General features: G+C 40.1%; 1 protein-coding gene across 1 annotated transcript in view; it reads left to right on the top strand.

Moving 5' to 3' along the window:
• The window catches only part of LOC126416816 (microtubule-associated tumor suppressor candidate 2 homolog), a 574,074-nt gene that overhangs the window by 533,805 nt on the left and 13,663 nt on the right, over positions 1 to 26,606 (top strand). Inside the window, exons 9-10 of the mRNA XM_050084699.1 lie at positions 11,929 to 12,101; positions 25,806 to 26,063. Coding sequence (XP_049940656.1) covers positions 11,929 to 12,101; positions 25,806 to 26,063 — 431 coding nt within the window. The remainder of the gene's footprint in view (positions 1 to 11,928; positions 12,102 to 25,805; positions 26,064 to 26,606) is intronic.

Genomic DNA, 26,606 nt, shown 5'->3' with positions numbered 1-26,606 from the left:
ATTGTTAAAGCCATATATTAATGAGTTGACTGTTTCCAGTTGTGACTATATTGTCGTCGTGGGACAGTTTTTCTCGTCGTTTTGTGAAGTGCATAATTTTACATTCGTGTACTTTCAAGTAAATTGCCGATCTTCGCACCACGTGAAAATCTTATTAAGGTCTGGCAATGTATTTGTTCAGCTTGCTTTAAACAGTACTTCATTATAGACGGTTGCATAATATACGAAAAATACGAGGTAACCACTAATACTGTGTGCCAAGTCATTACTATACAAAATGAAGAGCAGTTGCCCTGGGGCACGCCTGAAGATACATCTACTTATTCCTCGTGATCATGTACACACTTCAATAGTAGTACCGGTTCTGGAAATGCTGGTGCCAGTTTTCCACAGTCGATATTCGCTTCCATGTAAAGGCTAAACAGTTTGAGACGTGCTTACATTGTCAAGTTCCTCTTACTTTCAAAAATGTAGATTAATATGGACGAAACATTTTGTGTGCGTTAAAGGAAAAAATGTGTCACATCGAGCAGGAAGTTATTAATTTCCTTTATTTAACTGAAGAGAAGTACGTTTATATTCGTTATTTTGAAAGGAAGAGACGAAGGATGACATAATTGTTGCATTAGGCTACGTCCTATGTTAGCGACAGCTTCAGGCTACAAGACGCGACTGCAGAGTATTGGTAGCTAAGTAAGTGCGCTACGGGTTGGCGACGTTCGTGCCAATGGTCGTTTGTCCACTGTAGCTGGCGACATTTAAATTCAGCTGTGTTTGAATCTTGTCGCTGGAGTGGGCACGAAGTCTGCAACGAAATACGTATAATCCGATTTTAAGAACACTACTCAATCAAAAAATTTGATTCTTCTGCATTTTACAGATACATATCTTCGCTCGATGAAACACTGAACTTCTTTTCGCTATTTGTCACAGTTACCGTGCTGCACGCAACTAAATGAGTGCACGAGATTTCATCTAACGAGGAACTCCTTGAGTGCGAGGTGGCAAGTTCAGTCTTTAGTGAGGCGCGTTTGAAATTCTTGTGTTAACAGTTATGACAGGAAAAACATTCGCTGCTAATTACTCACAATGTGCATCACGAGGGCGAAATAAAACGAGTGTCGGAAGGTGCAGAGATCAGCCTTTATGAGATATACTTATTACGCTTTACAAATTGGACAGCGTCGACATCCAAGAAATGTTCAGAACAAACCATTAACACGCACCATGAATACCGAACAAAAAAATGGTGCACCACAGTGATCACAAAGGTTCGCACCATCAAGGTCGAAGGCGAACTCCTTGGGAGTCGCAGAACGTTCAGGCTGGTATCCACTGCGTGTAGAGTGAGCGTGGTGCAACGGGGTCATGAGGACTGATGGAATGTGATTGTATGCAACCAAATTCGAAACAGTCTGTCGTGGAGCTTATCCTGAAACCGGGCGTAGCTGCAGGTAGTGCGATAATGTTTTATAGTAACGGAGAAAACAAGCATCCAGAGGCCTAATTTGTCCACAGCTTCCAGGTGGTATGAATTGCAATTCGCGAGTGATAGTTTGCTCGAAAGGAGTATGATTCTTACAAGCAGACCAGGAATCGAGCAAAAGCAAGTTATTTTGACCAGCTGTTAGCCAAAAGGACTGCTCTTACCGTAGGTGTAGTTCTCTTACGGCCATTTTCCCAATCTTGCGTGCTGTGACGTAAATACTCCCTACTGCCCTTGCAAAATCTCACAAACGAAAAAGAATGGTCTGGGCAGAGCATCTCCAACTTCTCGCAGCACAATAAATTAATTTTCCAGACAATTCCACCATCCAGATGAACAGCTGACATAATTTTGTAAGAATGCGTTAAGGCCCTCATGTCAGTTGATCTTGATACAACTCTCTTGCTACCTTTAATTTCCAGGGTTCCTTTCATATGCATGTCCTCGTCAAATACCGATTCGTCGAAGTTCAAAACAAATTGCTTGCTCAACTATGGGATAAGTTTATCTCGTCTAAAAACTCTCGGACCGATCCCGCAGTTTGTTGTGCATCGTCAAGTTAACGCTTTGTTTGAAATTTCGTTATCTTAACTTTTCCAATACTATAGCACTGTTTGAAGTTACACAGCTATCCACTTCTTCCCCTGAAATGTCTGTAATATACGCTGCGCGCAATTTGTGTGCATAACGTAGTAGGCAAATTGTATGGAGCACCCTCGAAGTGCGCAGTCAACAGTTTTTGTAGTCATACAAATGCAATGACATAATTAAATTTTCATGGAGATTGCGTTGGGGAGGGCACTGGACTAGGGCAGTCTGTGCAGCTGTGTTGCTTGTCATGCCGTGGCGGTGGACTAGCTAGCATACCTGCCTAGTAAGCGAGGAGGCCCGGGCCCGAGCCCCAGCCGTAGCACAAATTTTAATTCATTTCTTCAGCTTCCATCATTATCGTAGAAATGACATAAATACAGAGACATTTACTGGTCTCGCACAGATATGATTTTGTGTATGTAGCCTAAAGCGGCGACTGAAAAATTGTACCAATGCAGGGAATCGAACCCAGTTCTCCTGCTTACTAGACAGGTGCGTTAGCCACCCTGGAACATCAGTTCACACGAATAGACGGGTTTACAAGTTTTTGTAACAAGTGCGCCTTCGCCTCTCTTGAATATCGGTATTTTTTCCTTATTCAGTGCACGATCATATTGCTGTGGACTGTTCGAAATATGTTACTAATTGTTTTTTTACTATGCTGGGGATGATATTCCAAGTACGTAAGGTTTTAGTACATGCTGCTTCGATGAGTGTCCTTTACTACGTTTAACCGGTGGCAGGATTTATGATTCCCTGTCCAGCAAGGATGATGAAGGATAAGTAATGCAACACATTTTTTTTCTCGGCCAATTTTGGTTGAAAAAACCGGAAATTTCTTGTGGAATATTTTCAAACATTCCCGCTTCGTCTCGTATAGTTTCATTGACTTCCGACAGGTGGCAGCGCTGTACGGAGCTGTTAAAATGGCGTCTGTAACGGATGTGCGTTGCAAACAACGGGCAGTGATCGAGTTTCTTTTGGCGGAAAACCAGGGCATCTCAGATATTGATAGGCGCTTGCAGAATGTCTACGGTGATCTGGCAGTGGACAAAAGCACGGTGAGTCGTTGGGCAAAGCGTGTGTCATCATCGCCGCAAGGTCAAGCAAGACTGTCTGATCTCCCGCGTGCGGGCCGGCCGTGCACAGCTGTGACTCCTGCAATGGCGGAGCGTGCGAACATACTCGTTCGAGATGATCGACGGATCACCATAAAACAACTCTGTGCTCAACTTGACATCTCTGTTGGTAGTGCTGTCACAATTGTTCACCAGTTGGGATATTCAAAGGTTTGTTCCCGCTGGGTCCCTCGTTGTCTAACCGAACACCATAAAGAGCAAAGGAGAACCATCTGTGCGGAATTGCTTGCTCGTCATGTGGCTGAGGGTGACAATTTCTTGTCAAAGATTGTTACAGGCGATGAAACATGGGTTCATCACTTCGAACCTGAAACAAAACGGCAATCAATGGAGTGCTGCCACACCCACTCCCCTACCAAGAAAATGTTTAAAGCCATACCCTCAGCCGGTAAAGTCATGGTTACAGTCTTCTGGGACGCTGAAGGGGTTATTCTGTTCGATGTCCTTCCCCATGGTCAAACGATCAACTCTGAAGTGTATTGTGCTACTCTTCAGAAATTGAAGAAACGACTTCAGCGAGTTCGTAGGCACAAAAATCTGAACGAACTTCTCCTCCTTCATGACAACGCAAGACCTCACACAAGTCTTCGCACCCGAGAGGAGCTCACAAAACTTCAGTGGACAGTTCTTACTCATGCACCCTACAGCCCCGATCTCGCACCGTCGGATTTCCATATGTTTGGCCCAATGAAGGACGCAATCCGTGGGAGGCACTACGCGGATGATGAAGAAGTTATTGATGCAGTACGACGTTGGCTCCGACATCGACCAGTGGAATGGTACCGTACAGGCATACAGGCCCTCATTTCAAGGTGGCGTAAGGCCGTAGCATTGAATGGAGATTACGCTGAAAAATAGTGTTGTGTAGCTAAAAGATTGGGGAATAACCTGGTGTATTTCAATGCTGAATAAAACAACCCCTGTTTCAGAAAAAAAATGTTGCATTACTTATTGAACTGCCCTCGTACATGGCTCGACACTGTTTCAGTATCGCTTTCACTTGTTAAGCACGTATTGTTCCTCAAGTACATTATTCGCACAGTCGAGCGTATACGACACCACACATTCCACCGACTCGTCTTGCAGAAACTCTAGTATTTCATCTGCCACTTTCTTCTCGCTCTGCGAAAGTCGTTGGGTTCCCTTGTGACGAAACGTCAACTTCAGCAACTGCTGTAGATGTAATGCAATGTTTGCTTTGTTTATTGTGGACATTTCTCTGCTTTGTATCGACGCCACCAGCACTATAGCTCTGTTGTTTGTTACTCGTCGACTAAGCAGTTGAACTGTGCTTCGTAGCATCAGCTGTGCTCACCATTGGATACGTCCAGTCCCGCCCCCTTTTGCCGACAATATGGTGGCGCATCAGGTGCCGTAAACATCATTGACCTTTCACGACCTCGCACTCGAACGGTTCCGCGTAAGCGTGTTCTGAGCTTGCGTAGACCTTGCGCATAGTTATTTTAGGTCATACATGATTGCGTATGAAATGTAGCCAACATATCTAAATTGTATTTAAAGTTCAGAGCAGAATGATATCTCTTTTTATTCTGAGATCTTGATTTTTATAATCGATTCAGGATATCAGTACGAGATTTCCTGCAAATGACGGCACGCAAAGAGGACGTATTTTGTTGTGTGATTAACATTCAAAATGTGTTGGTCAAATGTTTGAGAGGAACGAAAAGACGACTCCCTATAAAATACACAGTAGGTTTATAGCCCAGTTAAGAGTGACAAATGGCAAACAGGCTAGTTTTGCAAACAAATATTTAATTACTTGAAAGTAATCTGGTAATTAAAAAATAGCTTAGTGAGTTAAGGGGATATTGAAATACTTAACAAAAAGTTGCTGAAGTTTCAAAAACCTGATCTCATCGACTGTTTCGTACATAAAAAGATACGTTACTGTGATATTTAACTGTCAAAAAGGCTTCCTTCGAGTCAGGTACTAAATTTAGCACATTTCGTGGTCATAACGCGCTAAGAAGGCAAATTTGGCGTCAGTAAGATCATGTTTTCTGAATAAAACATGAAAATAAATAATGAAAAAATGGGTCACATGTTTTGTGAAGTAATTTGTCTAAAAGTAAGAGGCACATTTTATGTCCCTTTTAATGATGCTCGAAATCAGGTACAGCAAATGAGGTGCACCGAATGTTTCTCTAATCTATTTTACTTTCTGCTTTTAGGCAAATGATTTCGCAATACAGTTTTTGAAAAGTTTTGTGTGATTTATATATGCAGATTATTTAAATTAATTGAAACTCTTGGAATTACCATTGATGACTGATGATTTGTGTTCCCAACAACAAAGTATCAGTAAAATTTCATGGTTGCTCATTGTTTTCTATTAGGAATTAAATGTGTGTGATACACTAGGATAGGTGTGTGTACGCTTTATCAATCACTTTGGCAAGACCTAAAAAATATATACTTTCGATGCTGTGTGAAGAGTACTGATAAAACTTGGCACACACAGCAGGTGATACGATTGTAGTCGAGTCAGTTAAAACGTAAATAGCAGGTGGGTCCGAACCCAGGATCAATGGCACTTCAGCCAAAGATGCTACCACTGCCCCATAGACTCCTCATGGGGAAAAATGATTCATTTTTTCGAAGTCAGACATTCTTCTGAACTCAGGAGGAAGAGGAGGAGGTGGAGTTCTGAGCCGAGATCGCTATAAAAACCTTTACTGTAGGAACAGATTTTTGCAAAACTTAAGTCACCATCTTCTGTTCTGTAATAAAATTACAAGAACTGCTGCAAACTATTATATAGATGATGCAGCATTAACCTATAGAAGAACCAAATGACATACGTTCATAAAGGTTACTCCTAAGTAATCACTATCCTTCGAGCTCAACAGGAGTAAACTAATTCTTCCGAACGTATCGGCTGTTGAAATTTGAGTGTATATAAGAAACATTAGTGTTTAATTCACTGATTAGCTAGTCGAACATATCTCTGCTTATTCGCGTATATGAGAAAAAACTGTTTGGTGATTTCGTAGCTTATGATATAAATTACGAAATTTTCCCTCTGCAAACTACACGCACAGCGCTTCTTTATCGCCCTTGTTTTCCTAAGTAAAGCTAATTTTGTTGCCTTTCTCTCGAGCCACAATATGCTACCGTTCATGCGCGCCATTTTATAGAAACAACTTGTCGGCCGTAGCAGCCAGGTGTAGCTCGAAATTTTCGATCATACGTAGGACACCAAATATCGCCCGCGCTGTTGCTTGAAGCTGCAATGTCGGCTAACGTAGGACACCGCTATAAGAAAATCAAACCGACTCTGAACATTTGGATTTGTAAACTGCCATACCCAGTCTCTCATTTCATTTGAGAAGACTGTCCTACACAGTCAGTGCCCAGTGACAAAACTTTCGCTAATTCTGTGCACAGAAAGGTGAAGTTGAAGTTGTCTAGCGCATCAAAGCCCAAAATAATGCAATAGTCTAACCTTCTATTAGTGAGTATTTTTTCCATAAAGCATGTCTCCGGAAGAGCTAATAAAAGTTTCGACTGTATCGTCTCTCTTCATTAAGTTCAGTGACATCCACAAAGAAACAGTACTTCTTGTATCACATATACACCGAGTTGACAAAAATCACGGGGTACCTCCTAATTTCGTGTCGGACCACCTTTTCCCGGGCGTAGTGCAAACTCCGACGTACAAGGGACTCAACAAGTCTTTGAAAGTCCACTTCCGAAATATTGAGCCACGCTGTCTATATAGCAGTCCATAATTGCGAAAGCGTTACCGTTGCAGGACATCTCGATTACGTCCCATAAATGTTCAATGGGTTTCATTTCGGGGGATCAGGTTGGCCAAATCTTTCGCTCGCATTGTCGTGAGTGGTTTGAAGAACAATCTCGAGCAGTTGTGCCCCGATGACATGGCGCATTGTCATCCATAAAAATTCCTTCGTTGTTTTGGAACACGAATGGCTGCAAACGGTCTCCAAGTAGCCGAACATAACCATTTCCAGTCAATGATGGGTTCATTTGGAAGAGAGAGACTTGTCCATTCCATGTAAACACAGTCGACACCATTGTGGAGCCACCACTAGCTTACACAGTTTCTTGTTGACAACTTGGGTCCATGGCTGCGTGGGGGGTCTGCGACGCACTCACACCCTAACATCAGCTCTCACCCGCTGAAGTAGGGACTCATCTGACCAGGCCACCAGTCAGTAGGGTCCAACCGACATGGTCACGAGCCAAGGAGAGGACCCCGCAGGTAATATCGTGCTGTTAGCCAAGGCACTCGCGTTGCTCTTCTGTCTGTTACCACGACAGCTCGATGCAAAAGCTTCTGCTCTCGGTCGTTAAGTGAAGACCGTCGGCCAGTGCGTTGTCCATGGTTAGAGGTAATGCCTCGGCACACTCTTTACACTGCGATCTCGAAACATCGAATTCCCTAATAGTTTCCGAAATATGTTACATGAGTCTACGTCCAGTCACCATTCCGCGTTCAAAGTATATAAATTCCCGTCGTGCGACAATAATCACGTCGGAAACCATTTCACACGAATCATCTGAATACAAATGACAGCTCCGCCAATGCATTGCCCTTTTATGCATTGTGTACGCGACCCTATCGCCATTTGTGTACGTGCATATCGCTATCCTACAGTAGTCTCAGCCTCACGCCATTGCGTGTCTTTATTCTTCCCATTTTCTTTCGCCTTCACCGTTTCCACATCAGTCATCTCGTTGTACACTAATCAAAATATGTACAGAAGACCCAGGCGACACTAATTCCATTCATAAATGTTTAATAAACATCACAAAGAATTGACACCAAATTGTTCAAATTGTGTAAAACTTCAAAAAAATACCTGAGCTGACTATAATGTTTATCGACACTGCAAGGAAAATAACAAAATAACACATTCTCAGAATCAGTGGCGGCTCGTGAGTATACATTTTAACAAATTTTTGGATTCAGATGAATTTGAGAGGGTGAACTTAATAGCACCTGTGGTATGAAAGTTACGCTTATCAACAAGTTTATAGAACTTCAGACACTGTCTATAATAATAATAATAATATGCAAACTTATCTGACAAAACAAAGAATTGTTTTGTGGAATTTTGTTGTTTTGTACATAATTAAGTACAGTTTAGGGCGATAACGAAATAATGTGTAAGCTTTCGCAACTCTCCATTTCGGATTTTTGTGTAAGTGGGAGTTTTTGTGCTTTTTCCATTTTTTTCTGATGAATTTACAAGATGCCTAACAGATGTATTAGTTCACGAATTTACTTTCGGCTGAGAAACAGATTCTTACGCTGCACCCACACAATAACTTGTGCTAATTGTACACATCCTTGTTAAATGTTCACTAGTAGTAATGCTTATTTGGTTTGGTCACTGTCTCAATCAAAGGATCTGTTCTCGGAGGCCCTAGTTCCTTTGCGGCTAACTACTCCTGATAATTTAATTTTCTGTTCCTAGGATGAGATTTTCGCTCTGCAGCGGAGTGTGCGTTGATACGAAACTTCTTGACGGATTAAAGCTGTGTGCTGGACCAAGACTCGAACTCGGGACCTTTGCCTTTCGGGGGCAAGTGCTCTACCGACTGAGCTACCCAAGCACGACTCGCGACCCGTTCTCATAACTTTATTTTTCAGTTAACATTTGAAATAGATTCACCATAGTTCATGTTTACACTGCACACAAAGTGCCGTTTGTGGAAATGATTAAATTCAAATTGTAATGTCTACCAACGTGATCACTTGACTAGAATACAAATGAGGCGTTGAGATCAATAAGGGCCTACAGCATATCGTCATTGATCCCACATTTAAGTGAATATCAGAGAAACCAGTGATAACGCTTTTCGTGTATTTTCAAGGACTACAGCACAGATGAACTTGACTCGCCATAAAATCAGCAGAGTTCAGGAACATGAATAAACGCTACAATCTCACAATCGACTATGATCTGCATTAGGCCCGTATGAGTCTCAGTGCCCCATAACTTAATATACTGTAATTCGTTCAGAAAATCACAAAACAGGTTTACTGTACGTACAACTTTAACATATAATGAAACCTGATATAATTTTACTACAGTAAATAGTGAGTGAATTAGCATATCTGCATATTAGCAGGATTTATGCCGAGCGAACGGGGATAAAAGTCTGCTGCAGTGTGCTACCACCTCTAGTTGAGTGGCAAGGGCTAGCTGTGCAAATGGTGAACCGTGCCCCTTGATTATCAAGGTAATTACGTCACACGAGTTGCGCATGCGCAATAGCTCTTTGTAACATGCACAACTGAAGGTGTGTTCGCGATCATGATGCCAAGTTTCACGGAGTGTAGAGGAGCAGTAGCGTGGTAGATTGAAGTGATAAAAAGTGACTAACGTTAGTAAGAATTGAACATTTAATATATTAAGTGCTACCTTTTGTTTGAACTGTCCCAACTTTCAACCTGCCAAAGGTGGCAACTCTAGTCCAACTCGACCTTAAGTATGAAGTGTGGAGCAGCGACAGCGTTACGGAAATTATTATAAGTGACAAATAAACTGGCTTCGCTCGTTTGCTTAAGGTGTATGTGATGAACAAACAAGAACGAAACATAGGTATGTGTTTTAGAGACAAAATATAGAATACACATTAAAGTGCAAACAAAAACAGAAAAACAAACAATGAAAAACCACACTTCGTGCTATAATTGTTAGCATTTTTAATTGTTTAATGTGAACTAGATTGTAGCAAAATGCTTGTCGCATCAGACGACAGGTCGCTTTTGAACTGTTCTGCAAATGCACCTGTAATAACCGCCAGTAACCAGTGAGATTTTGTCGGGAGTGTTCTCACGCGTAAAGCTGAGTGTGACGTGGCCAAACATCCGTGACGATACAGATTTGTTGGGGACTGCAACACCCTGTAATGTTTAACATGGCGCAAGCTTTTTCCTGTGCACCCCGTGCAAGCTTACCTCCCCCCCTCTCCCCCCCCCCCCCCCCCCCATCACCACACACGCCTCCCCTCTCTCATATGAGGTGCCTTACAATGTGATGGGAGCAGTTACTGTTCGCAGTTCTTTGCAGTGTTCGTGACAGACAGGAGAGCCGCAGTTTGTTGCGTGGTTTTAGCTATTTTGCTTCTTCAACATCGTTTCCGAAAAGCGGATAGAACGTTGCTTATTTTCAGCGTTTCATTATAACAAGTCGTGCCAGGATTCAGAACTTTTTCTGTAAAAATATCGTACGCGGCACTTATTTTTTTAGCACTCGATTCGAGTAAGAAGCACGTTCATCAACCTCTCCCGTTTCTACGTTTTCCCCTGTACAGTACTTAACCTGTACAAAAATGTCTGCGATAACTTGATAACTGCGTAGAAAGAATAGGATATATGAAGAATGATGCCAGTGAGAGGACCAACGCATGAAATACCTTAGTTTGACTGTCGGAGGTTTAGCTAAAAATTTATTTTGATTTGTCATAACTTTCTGAGTTTGCCGTATTTCTGTTTACACCGTACTCTTTGAATGGCGGTTTTATGCTTTCATTTGTTCGTTTCAGGCAAACAGAATCTTTGCTCGACGTTAATGGTGGTTTAGCCAGTTATTAAAGTTGTTATATCTCACATCACTTATAACTCTTTGCACTGTGTGAACTAGTAAAAGGTACAGATATTTTGACAATCTACTAGAATTTGTGACACCAGAACATGCCTGTCGTTACTCCCAACAACATGTCGTCATGAATTTTAGTAGGACAACTACAAAAATGATGGTTGTCGTTTTCTGATAGAAAACAGCTTTAGATATTGTATACATTGCGCAGCGTGCCATTGTTGGTTGTGGCGCCAGTATTCCGTTTCGCAGCTCTAGACAGAGCAAGATCGAAACGATACAGTCTGGCTTACATCGCTACATCTGGGACCGTTATGGGTTGCCTTCAGTGTCAGTGATGGAGTGTGTGAGATCGTTTTTTATAAGGCGTTTGCGTAGCTTGAAAGATGCTTTCTGTTCACCAGACTTCCCGGCCATTCAATACGGAAACGGTGAGAGAGAATGCAGTAACCTATTTTCAGACTTCTCTTGTAACTTTAGTTTAGTATATTTAGCTCTGATTGAGAATTGTTTGAATTGTTCTTGATGTAGAGTTGTCATCATTGCATGTGATATGCTCATCAAACTGTGTGTTAATGATGGTGAAGCGTGAGTGTAAAGCAGTTACGTACATAAATACATTTTTTCTGTGTTCGATAGTTACGAAATGCCAATGATATCTGAGACAATGAAGCTTATTTAGTGATGGTTGTGTCTTAAGTTAATCGTGAATTACAGTAATTAGAAGCACTGACCAGAGGAAGACTACCATAATCCTCTCCCGACGAAAAGTGTATTCTCTAATGAACTGGGTTGTGTTTCTGGGAGAGGACGACTTGAGTTCTTTTCCTGGTCATCTCACGTTGTTCGAAGCAGCTAATAATAAATCATCTTCAACTAATCACTATCATGAACTGTTACTGGAATAATAATTAGAAGTGAAATTATTATTTGTCGTACAATTTGACTTTTAATGAAGAGGTATGTATAAGAAAGACGTACATCCTAACTCTTTGTTAAATGCTGCAGTGTACCTGCAAGCAGTTTTCACCCCTTAAAGCGGTTACGTCTTCCACACCCCTCCGCCCTTACTGTTCAGCTCACGAATCCCCCCTAACGGCGTGATGCTTTGTTGCAGATCACAACCGCGTGGCGGGCAGCGGCGCGCCGCTCAAGGAGCCGGCCGGCAAATTGCAGCCGCAGCTGCAAGCCGCCCCGGCCGTGCCCACGCGCGCCCAGCTGCAGCAGCTGCGCCACAGCGCCACCGGTTTCGAGGCTTTCGCCGTGCTCGTCCAGTACCTCGTCAATGACGTAAGTTCGGAAGCGACTCCACAAAGTACATAGTTTATAGTTCGGAGATACTGCCATGGCTAAAATACTTGATTTTTTTTATTTTCTAACACAATCTCAATTATTTTTACAGATTATAGGAACAATCATCCCAAACGGTCATCCAAGCCAGGGTGTAACTAGATTTTGCCCCCCCCCCTTCTCTCTCTCTCTCTCTCTCTCTCTCTCTCTCTCTGTGTGTGTGTGTGTGTGTGTGTGTGTGTGTGTGTGTGTGTGTGTGTGTGTGTGTGTGTGTGGCGAGTTGTTCTGGGTTCTGTATTTGGTGATGTTAGTGATAGACAGTGGCCGGATGCCCCTTCTGTTGCCACCCGTCCTGTTGTACCCCAGGACAGAATTGGTGTACCTCCACCCGTCTCTGTCTAGTGTTATCCATGTCAAAGTATGAGAGAATTTTTCAAAAAGTTTGCAATTTGTCTAACTGATGTGTGAAACTGACCCAAAAAAAAAGCCCACGTTGTTAAATGTGCTGGGCAGATTCTACCTGTGGTCAGCACGTCTCCTAAAAACCCAGAATCATGGTGCCGATGTATGTGGTATGCGGGAGACAATTATTATTAAGATACCTTGCTACTGGCTATATAGAGGAAATGTTGACTGCAGACAGGCCCAACAAAAATACAGCTATATACATTTGAGCTTTCGGGCTACAGACCCACTTCTAAAGTGCGCCTAGAGACAGTGGTGATTTTGTGCCTGCCTGCAACTCAACGCCGCCCCTCTGTGGTGGGTAACAATCTGCCCTTTCCGCGGTATTGTTGTTACAGCATCCTGGATTTTCCATCATTTAATTTACGCAGTTAAATCAAAGTGTGCACTCGCAGTCTCCAGTATTTCACTAGGCATTTTGATGATGAACACTGTTCTGCAAATTATGGCCGTACAACGGTGTAAATGAGAGAATTGCTGCTTCTTTTTAGTACTAGGAGGGGCATATGTTCGTAGCATTTTTGTTTTGCCTGTTGGTATACAGGTTGCTATGGGTTTATTTACCAGTTGTCATTTTTTATTTATAGTTCACGGTTGCTGTTTGAGTTTACATATTGTATTTTGTCATTAGTGAGTGGAGCTGTGGCCACTAGAAAATTGAGTACTGTGTGGAGAAATCGAAACATTTCCGAAATACTCTGCTGTCTGAATCAAGTGAGGGGTGACAGCATCGGAGGTAGCCAGAAACGTTTGCACTGTGCGTAGGGATAATGCCGTTGGATAGAGGTCTGCAAGAAGATGGTTTTCTTACAAAAATCAGTGGATGGCCATCAGTGCATATCTGCTCGGTCGTCATCAACTGGCTCGTGAGCGAAACTGACCGTTCCTGTATTTTATTATTACTGATGATGAGAAATGGTGTCTTTATGCAAATGTAAGGAAAAGAAAGGAATGATTAAGCCAAAACACAGTAGCAAATCCCTCTGCAAAGACATACGTTCGTCCACAAAAGGTAATATTATGTATCTGGTGGCACGGCAATAGTGTGGTGTACTACAGATTGCTTCCCTGAGGTGTAACCTTCACTAACGCTTCTTGCCAGTCGAAGAACAACAACCAGGAAGACTGCGTGAAGTGATTCAGGTTTCAGATAATGCTCACCTGCATCCTGCTAGACCGACAAAACCCTATACCGGTGTAGGATTGTAAAGTCTGTCCACACTGACCTTATTTACCTGATCTTGTGCCCACAGATTTTCATCTCCTCCACAAACTATCGAGAAACCTTTGAGGAACTTCTTTCCTGGATGAAATAGCACTCCAGAAATGCTTGACAAATTCTTCGCCTCAAAACAATGTGATTTCTACATTTGTGGAATCAAAAAGTTGCACCGACATTGCAGATTATTGTACGTAGTGAAGGAGACTATATTATTGATGACTAAAGTCTGTTACACGTATCTGTTGTGTTTATTAAATGTATAGAAAAACACTACGAACTTCTGTGCAAACCTAATAGTTTACATCTACATTTTGGGAGCTGGGTTTCCCCGTTTGGTGCAGCCTCACTCAACTTACTGTTGTTTGCTGATTCTCCTCAGATCATTCTATGGACTTAGCTTCTATGCAATTTATTATCTAAAAATTACCTCTCATATTTGGAAATTTATTTACAAGTGTGTTTGATAACTAAGACATTAGAATTTTGTAATTTTGCACATTGTATCAGTTAGATTCATGTAGTTTTTTCTTTGTTATACTGGTAAACATGTCTGAAAAAATGGGTACCCATATCATATACACTGAAGAGCCAAAGAAATTGGTACATCTGCCTAATATCGTGTAGGCCTCCGTGAGCATGCAAACAACATGTCATGGACTCGACTAATGTCGGAAGTAGTGCTAGAGGGAATTGACACCATGAATCCTGTGGGTTTGTCCATAAATCCATAGAGGTATGAGGGGGCAGAGATCTCTTATGAACCGCATATTTTGTGCAAGGAATCCCAGATATGCTCAATAATGTTAATGTCTGGGAAGTTTGGTGGCCAGCAGAAGTTTCTGAACTCGGAAGAGTTCCTGGAGCAACTGTGTAACAATTCTGGATGTGTGGGATGTCGCAATGCCCTGCTGGACTTGCCAAAGTCCGCCGGAATGCACAATGGACTTGAATGGATGCAGGGTGATTACACAGGATGCTTACATACATGTCATCTGTCAGTTGTATCTAGACGTATCAGGGGTCCCGTACCACTTCAAATGCGCATGCTCCACAGCATTACAGAGCCTGTACCAGCTTGAACAGTCCCCTGCTGACATGCAGGGTCCATGGATTCATGAGATTGTCTCCATACCCATATAGGTCTATCCTCTCGAAACAATTTGAAATGAGATTCGTCCAACCAGGCATCATGTTTCCAGTCATCAACAGTTCCAAGTCAGTTCTTGATGTGCCCAGGCAAGGTGTAAAGTTTTGTATTGTGCAGTCAACAAGGTTACATGAGTGAACCTTTGGCTCCGAAAGCCCATTTTGATGATGTTTTGTTCAATGGTTCACATGCTGACACTTGTTGATGGCCCAGCACTGAAATCTGTAGCAATTTGCGGAAGGGTCGGTCTTCTGTCACTTTGAACAATTCTCTTCAGTCGTTGCCAATCCCATTCTTGCAGGATCTTTTTCCGGCTGCAGCGATATCGGAGTCTTATTGTTTTACCGGATTCCTGATATTCACAGTACACTCATGAAATTGTCATATGGAAAGATCCCCACTTCATCACTACCTCAGAGGTGCTGTGTCCCATTGCTCGTGTGCTGACTATAACACCATGTTCAAACACACTTGAATATTAATAAGCTGCAATTGTAGCAACAGTAATTGATCTAACAACTGCACCAGACACTTATTGTGTTATGTAGGCATTGTCGACCACAGCACAGTATTCTGCCTGTTTACATTTATTTGTATTTGAATATGCATGCCTGTACCAGTTTCTTTGGCACTTCAGTGTATTTAGTCTGTTGTCAGCTGTCAAAAAGTGACATAGTTTTTTGGTAGTTGTGACTACTTGGAATATCCATAGCTGCTAAATTAAATGGAAAGAGCAGATGCTTGCATTATCTGCTCTACAAAATAATAACCAACGGCAGTATTTAATCATTGTAGGTAGACCTGTATCATTTTTAAACACAATGATACCTTACATAATCGCAAATCTTGAATCTGCACATTCGGTTATACCATATACCTGTTTCCAGTTCTAACGTTTTTACATATTTAGCTCCCCATCCATAATAAGTTAGTACTGAATCATCTGTTGAAATTTAGCACGTGAACAGAATTAAGAGTAACACACATATTTTGTGTAGATATAGGTTTCCATGATGAATCACCAACTCTAATGTATTTGAATATTTTAAGGTCTTAGAAAATCTGTTGTCACTTTGCCAAACACAGACAGAGGGCCGATAAAGTGATGTGATCCTCAAATTTTTGTAATCTTAATAACCACTTAGATAAAAATTTCAACTTCTCACACCCCTTCCTTATCACTCATCACACCTTACCCCAAGTCATAATTCTTGCAGAAAAATTCAGTGTTGCAATGTCATAGAGGCATGATTAGAAATTACAAATTAAAAATTAAGATTATGTATTTATTTATTTATTTATTTATTGATTGAAGAAGGTGGGGGAGGGGTTAAATTGACATTCTTTTCACTCTTTACAGTGATCTCACTTCTAAAATGTTCATGTGTCAAGCCTCATTTCTTCAAGAAATATGGAGAATGAAGTTTGAATGGCAAGTAACATTGTAAGGAGTGATTGAGAAATGAGCATTGTAATTTTGATCAGTCATTAAATTAAGGATTCTTATAAATTGATGTGCTGACCTGCAGCAGTCATAGAGATCTGAATTTGACTAGCCCTACAAGTATGCCCTGAGCAGTTGGAGAGCTGCTTTCCCAGTTTCTGAAAAAAGGTAACAACCCACTTTCAATTAATAGGTTAACTGAGATTGTGGACAGTTGTCCTTGATTGCAGCAGGACACTTTTAGAAAGACTGCCATACGGAGAGAGATCCTTTGCAGTTCCGGTTTCCTTAAAAAAGTGGTATGATGTCCCATAAACAAATACACCCCCAGTCTGTGGTTTTTGATGTCTGCCAGCCTCAGAAAACACACAACCTCACTGTTAGAACAGGAAGAAATAAAGGTGTCATCCTTTTTGACTCCGTAGATCTGTTGGCATCGGAGCGTAGTGGTCAGTCACTCCTTTGAGTCAAAGGTAATAGAAGTACGAATTTGATTTGATTCTTTTTCATTTTGATCATTTGGCTCAGTTTGCTTTCTCTCCTTTCACATTTGCATTCTGAGGACATGACTTCATGTTATCACCAGCCCGTAGTGTTCTGAAATGGTAGACGTAGCTTGAAATGATGCTTGGGCTAAATCCAGATGGTTTCAGATTCATTACATGTATGCTTTGCCAAGTGCTGCTCCAGAGAGTGTATGCCATGCTATGGTCGCCATTTCCGATGCCCTGCTAATGGAATTATCATTAGTTATTACTACCCCTAGCTACCAGCTTTCTTTTTCCCTCATAATTCTATCTTCACAGTCTTTAGGCAGTGAGGAATCCCTTTCCTTGTGGCTACTTGTTTGCTTTTGCAACAGTTGTTTCAATTGTTCAGTGTACTTACTTATGGGTCATTCCATTTCAAGTGCTTAAAATATAAAGAAAGCCCCAAGTACCTCGCTCCTACCCCCCCCCCCCCTTTCCCTGGCCCCATAATCCCCTCCCTCACAGATTTTGATGAAATAATTCCACTATGTATGCATATGAAGCTATGCTTTCATAAAGTCCAGCATTTCCATATCGCAACACTGAAAAAAGTGAAGTTTGCTTTGTGTTTGCTCATGAGATAAGGGCAAATTATGCTGGAACTTGGTGACTCTCCTCATTGTTTAGGATACAACAGCCTAATTACCGAACAAGTGTTCAATATAGCGTATACTGAGCACTAGATTTCTCAATTTGCTGTCAAAGTAGCTCTTAAATCTTGTGACAAATTTGGATGACGTTTTGGCTGCTTGTTTGTTATGATAGGATGAATATCCATTGCCAATTTTTTTTTCCTCTTTTTGCAGCCAGCCAGCCAGCATGTTATAAGGCTGTGCAAGTGGTCTCTTGATTACTGAAGATTAAAGTTGATTCACATAATGTTTTCATTAATTTTACACGATTTTTCAAAATCGTGTATCTTGAAAGGGTCGTCTAAGACCTGAGTTTCCTTTGTGCAATTGAAACAAGCTCATTTTCTTTGCTCAGAAAAAGTTCATTTCATTTTTCAGACAGATGGCTTGAAACGTAATGAAGGAGGTCAAAAACGTGATTTGACTGCTATTAAAAACAAAGAACATGAAGAGTTCTTCAGTAAGCATATTTGAAAATGATGTAAAACCTGTTAAAGGTGTTATTCATTGTCTCTGTTTACATTAAAGTAAAAAGTCTCTTGACTTTTAGAAATGTTTACTTGTTAATTTAGGTTGTTTCGTGCTATTTTGGAATTCACAACTTTTTTCACCTTCTACGAACAAACAATTTTTGTTTTGGGTAAAAATATCTGGCGTACAGTACTTGGATTCCAAATTATGTGCTGTTTTAGCAGTTAAACTTCTATAATCTTCTTTAATTGGGTGATTGCAAGCCTCAATTTTTACATTTTAGTAACAGACCAAATATTTTGCTAGAATTTCAACTATGATGCAGCGTTTTGGAATAATTTCACAGAATTTAGAAAATAAGCAGTAAATATATCTTCCATTTTGCTTGACAACAAATACTTTTGGGCTGAAACTTTCTTTATCCACATTATTTTATTCTTTGACAGTACCAGTAAGCCATTTTCTGCCTTTAACTTGCTGCTGGAACAGCAGACGTGCATCACTTCCTTTATTGGCCACCTTCGATGTGGTAACATGAAACCTACAATTTTTTTGACTGCGTTACTGCTATGACAATTGCAACTTTTCTTGCAGTTTTATGGTCAGCAGCCTGTGATCTAAACATCAGGACATGCCTCACTTGTACTATACTAAAGAGCCAAAGAAACTGGTACACCTGCCTAATATAGTGTAGGACCCGTGCGAGCAACCCCGCTAGCAAGCAGAAGTGCTGTGACATGACGTGTCATGGACTCGAATAATGTGTGAAGTAATGCTAGAGGGAATTGACACCATGAATCCTGCAGGTTTGTCCATAAATCCATGGAGGTATGAGGGGGTAGAGATCTCTTATGAACAGCATATTTTGCGCAAGGAATCCCAGATACGCTCAATAATCATGTCGGGGAAGTTTGGTGGCCAGCAGAAGTTTCTAAACTTGGAAGAGTTGCTGGAGCAACTGTGTAACAATTCTGGATGTGTGGGATGTTGCATTGCCCTACTGGACTTGCCCAAGTCCGTCGGAATGCACAATGGACTTGAATGGATGCAGGGTGATTACACAGGATGCTTACATACATGTCATCTGTCAGTCGTATCTAAACATATCAGGGATCCCGTACCACTTCAACTGAACATGCCCCACAGCATTACAGAGCCTCTACCAGCTTGAACAGTTGAGTCATTCCATGTCAAATAAACGCACTTTAAATAAAAATTTTACCTCATCCTCTTAGATTTTGCTGAAAGTTGGTATACTTATAGTGGGTGCTGAAACTAAGAAAAATACCAAATTTCAATTTTTTACCTCAAACCATTCCTGAAATATGGTCATGAAAGATGTAGTTTTGCAGCGTTTTTCATGCTCTTTCCAGTGATAGACAAAAAAACATAGCTTCTAATTAATAACCTTTTTCAAAATGGTAATTAATATTTTGATTTAATTTTTTTACAAAAAGTACATAATTGAAAATTTTCAAAATATTTCCATAATTACTTCATACTGTTGTAAATCACATGGCAAAATATAAATGCGGGATGATGATGGGTTCATAGTTTAAAAAAAAAAATTATTCGGTACTCTTGTTTTTCGCTAACGGCCCTAGTTTGACCAAACTGACCTTTAAGGTAGTACGTCAGTAGTGGACCGTATCATGGGGCTTGATGTCTGTACAATAATTCAGGGACTGGAGCCATTGTTGAGATGATGTAGTCTGCATTGTTACCTTCTAAGGCTTTGTGTGCCTACAGCATTATTGTGCACTGTGGTTTTAGTGCAAATCAATTGTTACCTCTGTGTTGACCAGTCTGTATCTATTATATTTAATAGTTCATTTTCAAGTAAATCTATACATTGAAGGAGAGTTTATAAGTGGTTTTTGTATAAATATTGAACCAAGTAAAAAGTGCAGTGCTGTAAAAGTGCAATGTTGTAATCCATTGAAGAAGTCAAATCATTTTATTAAAGACAGAAAAAAACTGAGAAATGTCACAACATGGATGCCCAAATTATTTCCTCGAATACCAAGTGGTGCCAAGATTTGTGATAAATGTAGGAAAGATGTAATCAAATTGAAAAATACACCAGAGCCCATCAGTGATGAAAGTGTTGAAGAAGAATCTTCTGGATCAGAGATAATCATCCGAGACCAAGACCCTGACTTCACTCCAACTTCAGTAGCCGTTAAAATATTTAACACAACACTTCAAGAACTTGGCGAGTCCCCAATTGACAAGAAAAAACTAACATCTGGGCATTACGCCAAATCAAAAGTGAGGAAAATCTCATCAGTGACACGTAAACTGTTTGTTGCTCCTGAAACTTCATCAGATACTGATACTGATGAATCCGTTCTTGAAAATCTTAAAAGAAACTTTAAAAATTCTATAAGTAGAGCAAAAAAACTAATGATTCTTACAAGTTTATCTGAAAAGTGGAGTGTCAGGAAAATAATGAGGGAATTTAATGCTCCTAATTACATTGTTCGGCAGTCCAAAAAAAATTTTGAAAGAGAAAGGATTCATGGAAGGTCCAAACCCAAAACCAGGGAAGTGTTTACCAGCAGAAACTGTTGAAACTGTACATTCATTTTATGAAAATGAAGAAGTTAGCAGGGCAATGCCAGGTATTAAAGATTGTGTGACAATTACAGAAACAAGTGGAAATAAAACAAAAATATCATAAAGACTTATTTTGTGTAACCTTAAAGAAGCTTTAAAGCATTTTAAAGACAAGTTTCCTAACATAAAAATAGGTTTCTCTAAATTTGCTGAGTTGAGACCAAAACATTGTGTATTAGCTGGCCGGAGTGGCACACACCCTGTCTCCGTGTGTACAACTCACCAAAACATAAAATTAATGATAGAAAATGCCAAACTAAATACAGTAACAAACAGCAGCTTAAACAATTATAAGCAGTGCATTGCAAAAATGCTTTGCAACCCATCATCAGTTAATTGCAACATGGGGTTGGGTTGTTTGGGGAAGGAGACCAGACAGCGAGGTCATCGGTCTGATCGGGTTAGGGAAGGACGGGGAAGGAAGTCGGCCGTGCCCTTTGAAAGGAACCATCCCGGCTTGCAACGTGGGAAACTGTGAATACGGCCCAGGAGAAACTGTCATACGTAAAATTTTAAAAGACTCTTATCATGAAAACCTAATTGAACAAGTTCAGTTCTGACAGTGGATGTCAGTTGACCTATGTAATCTGGAAATTGTTCAGAAAACTTCTGAAGAATTCATAGATTTATTTTGTAGTAAGATGTCGACTTTGATTCAGCATGCCTTCCTTGCCAAGCAACAACAAACATTCCTTAACTCCACAAGAGAAAACCTTATGGAATCTGAATTTGTTGTCATATCTGAGTTTTCAGAAAATTATAGTATAGTTCTACAGGATGAAGCTCAGAGTTTCCACTGGACAAGACAACAGATTACCTTTCATCCTTTTGTTATATATTACAAACAGGAAGCCAAAATTGAGCATATGAGCTTTTTCATTGTTTCTGATTGCCTGGAGCACAATACAACTTTGGTTTACACCTTTCAAAAGAAGCTAATTTCATATCTAACAAATAAATTTCGAAAGATTCCAAAAAAGATATACTATTATTCTGACGGTTCTGCCACTCAGTATAAAAATAAGAAAAACTTCCTGAACCTTTGCCTTCATGAGGAAGACTTCAACATAAAAGCTGAGTGGCACTTTTCAGCCACAGCACATGGGAAAGGGCCTTGTGATGCAGTAGGGGGTTCAGTAAAGAGACTGGCAGCTCTTGCAAGTTTGCAAAGGCAATACCAAAATCAGATCCAAACCGCACGAGAGTGGGCAGTAGATAATATCACAAACGTTGATTTTGCATATTCCACTCAAGAAGACTACGCTGCTTCAGAAATATTCTTAAAAAGCCGACTTGAAGAGGCATTGACAATCAAAGGAACACAGCAATTTCACGTTTTCATTCCCAACACTACATCAAAATTAATAGTCAAACACTTCTCAAGTGATCTGCAGAGTTGGGAGAGGGAAGTAACTACACCACCAGACAAACTGAAGTTACAAGATGTATCAGGCTACGTCACGACTGTATATGGCACAAACTGGTGGCTTGGGTACATTTTAGATAAAAACGAAGAACTTGATGAAGTGAAAATAACTTTTCTTCATCCATGTGGACCAGCTAAGTCATTCTCTTATCCTGCACATGCAGATGTCATGTGGATGTTCTCACAAAAGTGAATCCATTTACTCCGACAGGGAGAACATACATTCTTAATGAAAGTGATGTAAACCGAACCCAGTCAGCTTTATTAAAATGTAATATGTGAAGTTCCAAGATAATTTATTGGAAAACTGCTTTCAACTCAAAACTCAATTTTTGTCTCAGGTTAGTGTTAATGTATATTTTGTAGAAAGTTATTTCAAAATTATTGTTAGTACCTATTCTGTTAATTTAGCTATGTACAGTTACTCAAAAACAAGCATTACGTATTTAATTTGTTTAATAGTTCCATTTCAAACATCATGGACCAGAACTATTATGTAAATACTTGTACTTATTCATACTTTATTTCAGTTTGTAGTTAAATGCTCAATTTCTTGTTTTTGTTATATTGGTTAATATACTGTTAGTGAAGTTGTATGAAATTAAAATAAGCAGTCAACTTAATTATAAAATATGCTGATTAGTTTTGGTTTGATAAGGTGATGTTTTGATATTTATAATACTTTTTTTACTTACCTTTCAGTATATTTTAAAGAAATTCCTGTTTGTTAAAGGTCAATTTGGTCAAACTAGGGCCGTTAGTGAAAAACAAGAGTCCTGAATAATTTTTTTTAACAATGAACCCATCATCATCCCAGATTTATATTTTGCCATGTGATTTACAATAGTATGATGTAGTTATGGAAATATTTTGAAAATTTTCAATTTTGTACTTTTTGTAAAAAATTAAAATTAAATCAAAATATTAGTTAGTATTTTGGAATAGATTATTAATTAGAAGCTATGTTTTGTTGTACATCCCTGGAAAGAGCATGCAAAATGCTGCAAAATGACACCTTTCCCAGTTCTCTAGCTCAATTAGGGCAGCTCCTAGGGCAATTTAAAAAAAGTCCGTTCACAAATGTTTGGCCAGTTTTTGAAAAGTTTACCTAGCCATATTTCAGGAATGGTTTGAGATAAAAAATTTAAATTTGGAATTTTTCTTAGTCTCAGTGCCCACTATAAGTATACCAACTTTCAGCAAAATCTAAGACGGTGAGGTAAAATAGGTGTGTTGATTTGACATGGAATGACCCAGTTCCCTGCTGACATGCATGGTTCATGGATTCATGAGATTGTCTCCATACCCATATAGGTCTATCCTCTCAATACAATTTGAAATGAGATTCATCCAACCAGGCATCATGTTTCTAGTCATCAACAGTTCCAAGTCAGTTCTTGATGGGCCCAGGCAAGGTGTAAAGTTTTGTGTTGTGCAGTCAACAAGGTTACATGAGTGATGAGTGAACCTTTGGCTCCAAAAGCCCATATTGATGATGTTTCGTTGAATGTTTCACATGCTGACATTTGTTGATGGCTCCGCACTGAAATCTGTAGTAATTTTCAGAAGGGTTGCTCTTTGTCACATTAAACGCTTCTCTTCAATTGTCACTGGTCCTGTTCTTGCAGGATCTTTTTCAGCCAGCAGTGATGTCGGCGCAGCGATGTCGAAGATTCGATGTTTTACCAGATGCCCAATATTCATGGTACATTCATGAAATTGTTGTACGGGAAAATCCCTACTTCACTGCTACCTCAGAGAGGTTGTGTCCCATTGCTTGTGCGCCAACTATGACACCTCGTGCAGACTCACTTAAATCTTGACGACCTGCCATTGTAGCAGCAGTAACTGATTTAACAACTGTGCCAGACACTTGTCTTATATAGGTGTTGCCAATTGCAACACCACATTCTGCCTGAAGCAGCTGCATTTAACACTGCTGCAGCTGGGTTCTTTGATACAAAAAATTATCAAAACATCTACACTGAAGCACAAAAAAACTGGTATAGGCATGCTTTGAATATGCATGCCTATACCAGTTTTTTTGGTGCTTCAGTGTAGATGTTTTGATAATTTTTTGTATCAAAGAACCCAGCTGCAGCAGTGTTAAATGCAACTGCTTCTTTTGTATCACTTAATATTCTTTTTGCATAATCTCTGGCAGCCCTAAATTATATCTGTTGAGATTTCTGAGGAGAGACAGCAGCAGCATATAGGCTTGTGTTCAGTGATTCTTTTGGATGTACTGCTTCAGCTTCTGGCAGTGATGGAGCTGTCTTCTGTTGTAGTGCTCTTTTGTGGCACATTGTTTTCACTGTGTTGGGCACTGTTTCTTACCATGTTTAACATTGCTCTTTGTCATAGCTTTCAACTGATCATCTGTTTCCAAAGTAATAACCCATAAGCCCTTAATCATATAATAGTTGTTTAGACCAAAATGATTACAACAGAATTTCTATAAAAGTTCATATTTATCCAAAAGCAATACTTTGTGATGAAAACTCATTTGTCTTTCAGCAAGACAGGATTCACTTCTTTCATTATGTAACTGTTGCTGGTGTGCTGAAAATTTTTATTTCTTTGGAACCTTTTTGAGATGCAAATATTGTCAGGTGACATGCAGAATTACCTTCTTCAGTTTGGCATTTTATTCCATTTGACTTTGTTTTCAACTGTGAAATGTGAATATGCTGGATATACTCTCCTGAGAAAAATTGCATGTTTGTAGATTGTGAAAAGTAACTCGGTGAATTCCAAAATGACACAGAAACAACCTAAATGAACAGATAAACATTTTTGAAAGTCAAGGGGGGTGAGGAAATTAATGATATATAGATATACACCTGAAGATGTAATTTGATATAACGAAACCAGTTGTGCTCCTGTAGGCTAAATAAAAGTTCATGCCCAGTAAAAAGCGGTTTACTTGTGAAATGTGACATGGAGTACTACAGCTGAGGTTGCCCTCAACATAAAACTTTTTATTTTAAGAAAAACAAAGACAACTCATAACAACTTTAACAGATTTACTTTATTTTCAAAGAGTCCACACATTGTTCGCCCCTAATAGCAGTCGAAGCATATTTTTGATCTTCTTTATTGTCTCAGAACTGATTTCTCTTCTCGCAGGTGACTGGGTGGTCCTCTTATCATCATCGATTTCATCTTCATCAGACGGACAAGTTGCTGAAGTAGTGTCAAATATGCCAAACGGCCATTTCTTTTTCACGGTGATGTTATGATATTGTGAAATGAAAAACACACTCCGTGTGTGGTACTAGTTAGCATCAAACAGGTTTGATATAGAAGCAGATGTTTGTTAAATAAGAAAGTGGATACAACTCGCACATGTGTCTATATTCTAGAGATCGATCAAGGAGTGGGGAAGACCATAATAATGATGATGATGATGATGATGATGATGGAGTCAGATTCATCCTGTACATTCACAAGTGTATAACTGAACTGTAACATTGTAACCAAGTGAAGTTTGTAGTTTAGCTGAAGCAGTCACCATCAATTTGATTTGCCATCACTAGATAGTGTGTTTATTTGCAGAGTACAGTACTACGTGATGCAACAAAATGGAGAGCTTGTCAGTGTATAGAACAGTTCCTTCTGCAATTACTTGTACTTTATAATCTGCCTGTGGTATCCAATGGCAGTACTCCCCCCCCCCCCCCCCCCCCCACCTGCTCCCCCCCAGTTTCACTATGAGTGGTTCATAAAAAATGTTGATGGTTTACAGACGGAAGAGAAAAGGTGTCAGTATGAGGATGAGATTTCGCGCCTGGAATGTCTCCATTCGGAGCGAGAAGCAGCATTGCTGCAGGATGGCTTGTCAAAGCTGCAGCAGGCAGAAGCAGAGCACAAACACCAGCTCAGAGAAAGTGAGCAGCGTGCCAAAGACCTGCGCGAGCGCCTGGAGGCAGCTGACGCAGAGACAGCCCGTTTGCAACAGCAGGTTGAAGACCTCGTCAGTAGAGACCACGAAGCCCAGTTGCAGGTGAGAAATTGAAATTTCAGCGATATGTTAATCTCGAAATGTTCTCTTTGGCTCAATACCAGTGATTACCTGTTGTTAGTCAAGTTACTTCAGGTTAGTATGTATGTATTTGATAAATTGTCTCATACAATAAACATTTTATGTTTCAGGTGACAAAAACATTTTTTCACTAAATGGTCCACAATTTCATTTCAAATATCCTAGCCAAAAATCTGCCTATTACTACAGTATTTCTTTGAACTTGTTAATGAGTTGAGAGACGGTAAAGACAGAGATTAACCTGCTAGTGGGATTTTGGGAATGGGGGGAGGGTTGGAAGAATAGTTTCAATCTGTGGGCGAGAAGAGGTTGTTATGTTGTTTTGCATTTCACAAAGAAACAATTGGAAAATTAAAGTTATTCTTGGTAGGGACAAGCTTGTGCTGAACAATCTAAACTTCACAGCAGAATGTACAAAACTATGTAAATAAAAACGAGTAATGGATTTTTTGGTAAGATTGTGATACTGTCAAATGAAAGACCTTTCTGGAACAAACAAGTTTG

The sequence above is a fragment of the Schistocerca serialis genome, chromosome 8 (genome assembly GCF_023864345.2).
Source record: "Schistocerca serialis cubense isolate TAMUIC-IGC-003099 chromosome 8, iqSchSeri2.2, whole genome shotgun sequence".
NCBI classification, from domain to species: domain Eukaryota; kingdom Metazoa; phylum Arthropoda; class Insecta; order Orthoptera; family Acrididae; genus Schistocerca; species Schistocerca serialis.
This window is presented reverse-complemented; position numbering and strand designations above follow the sequence as displayed.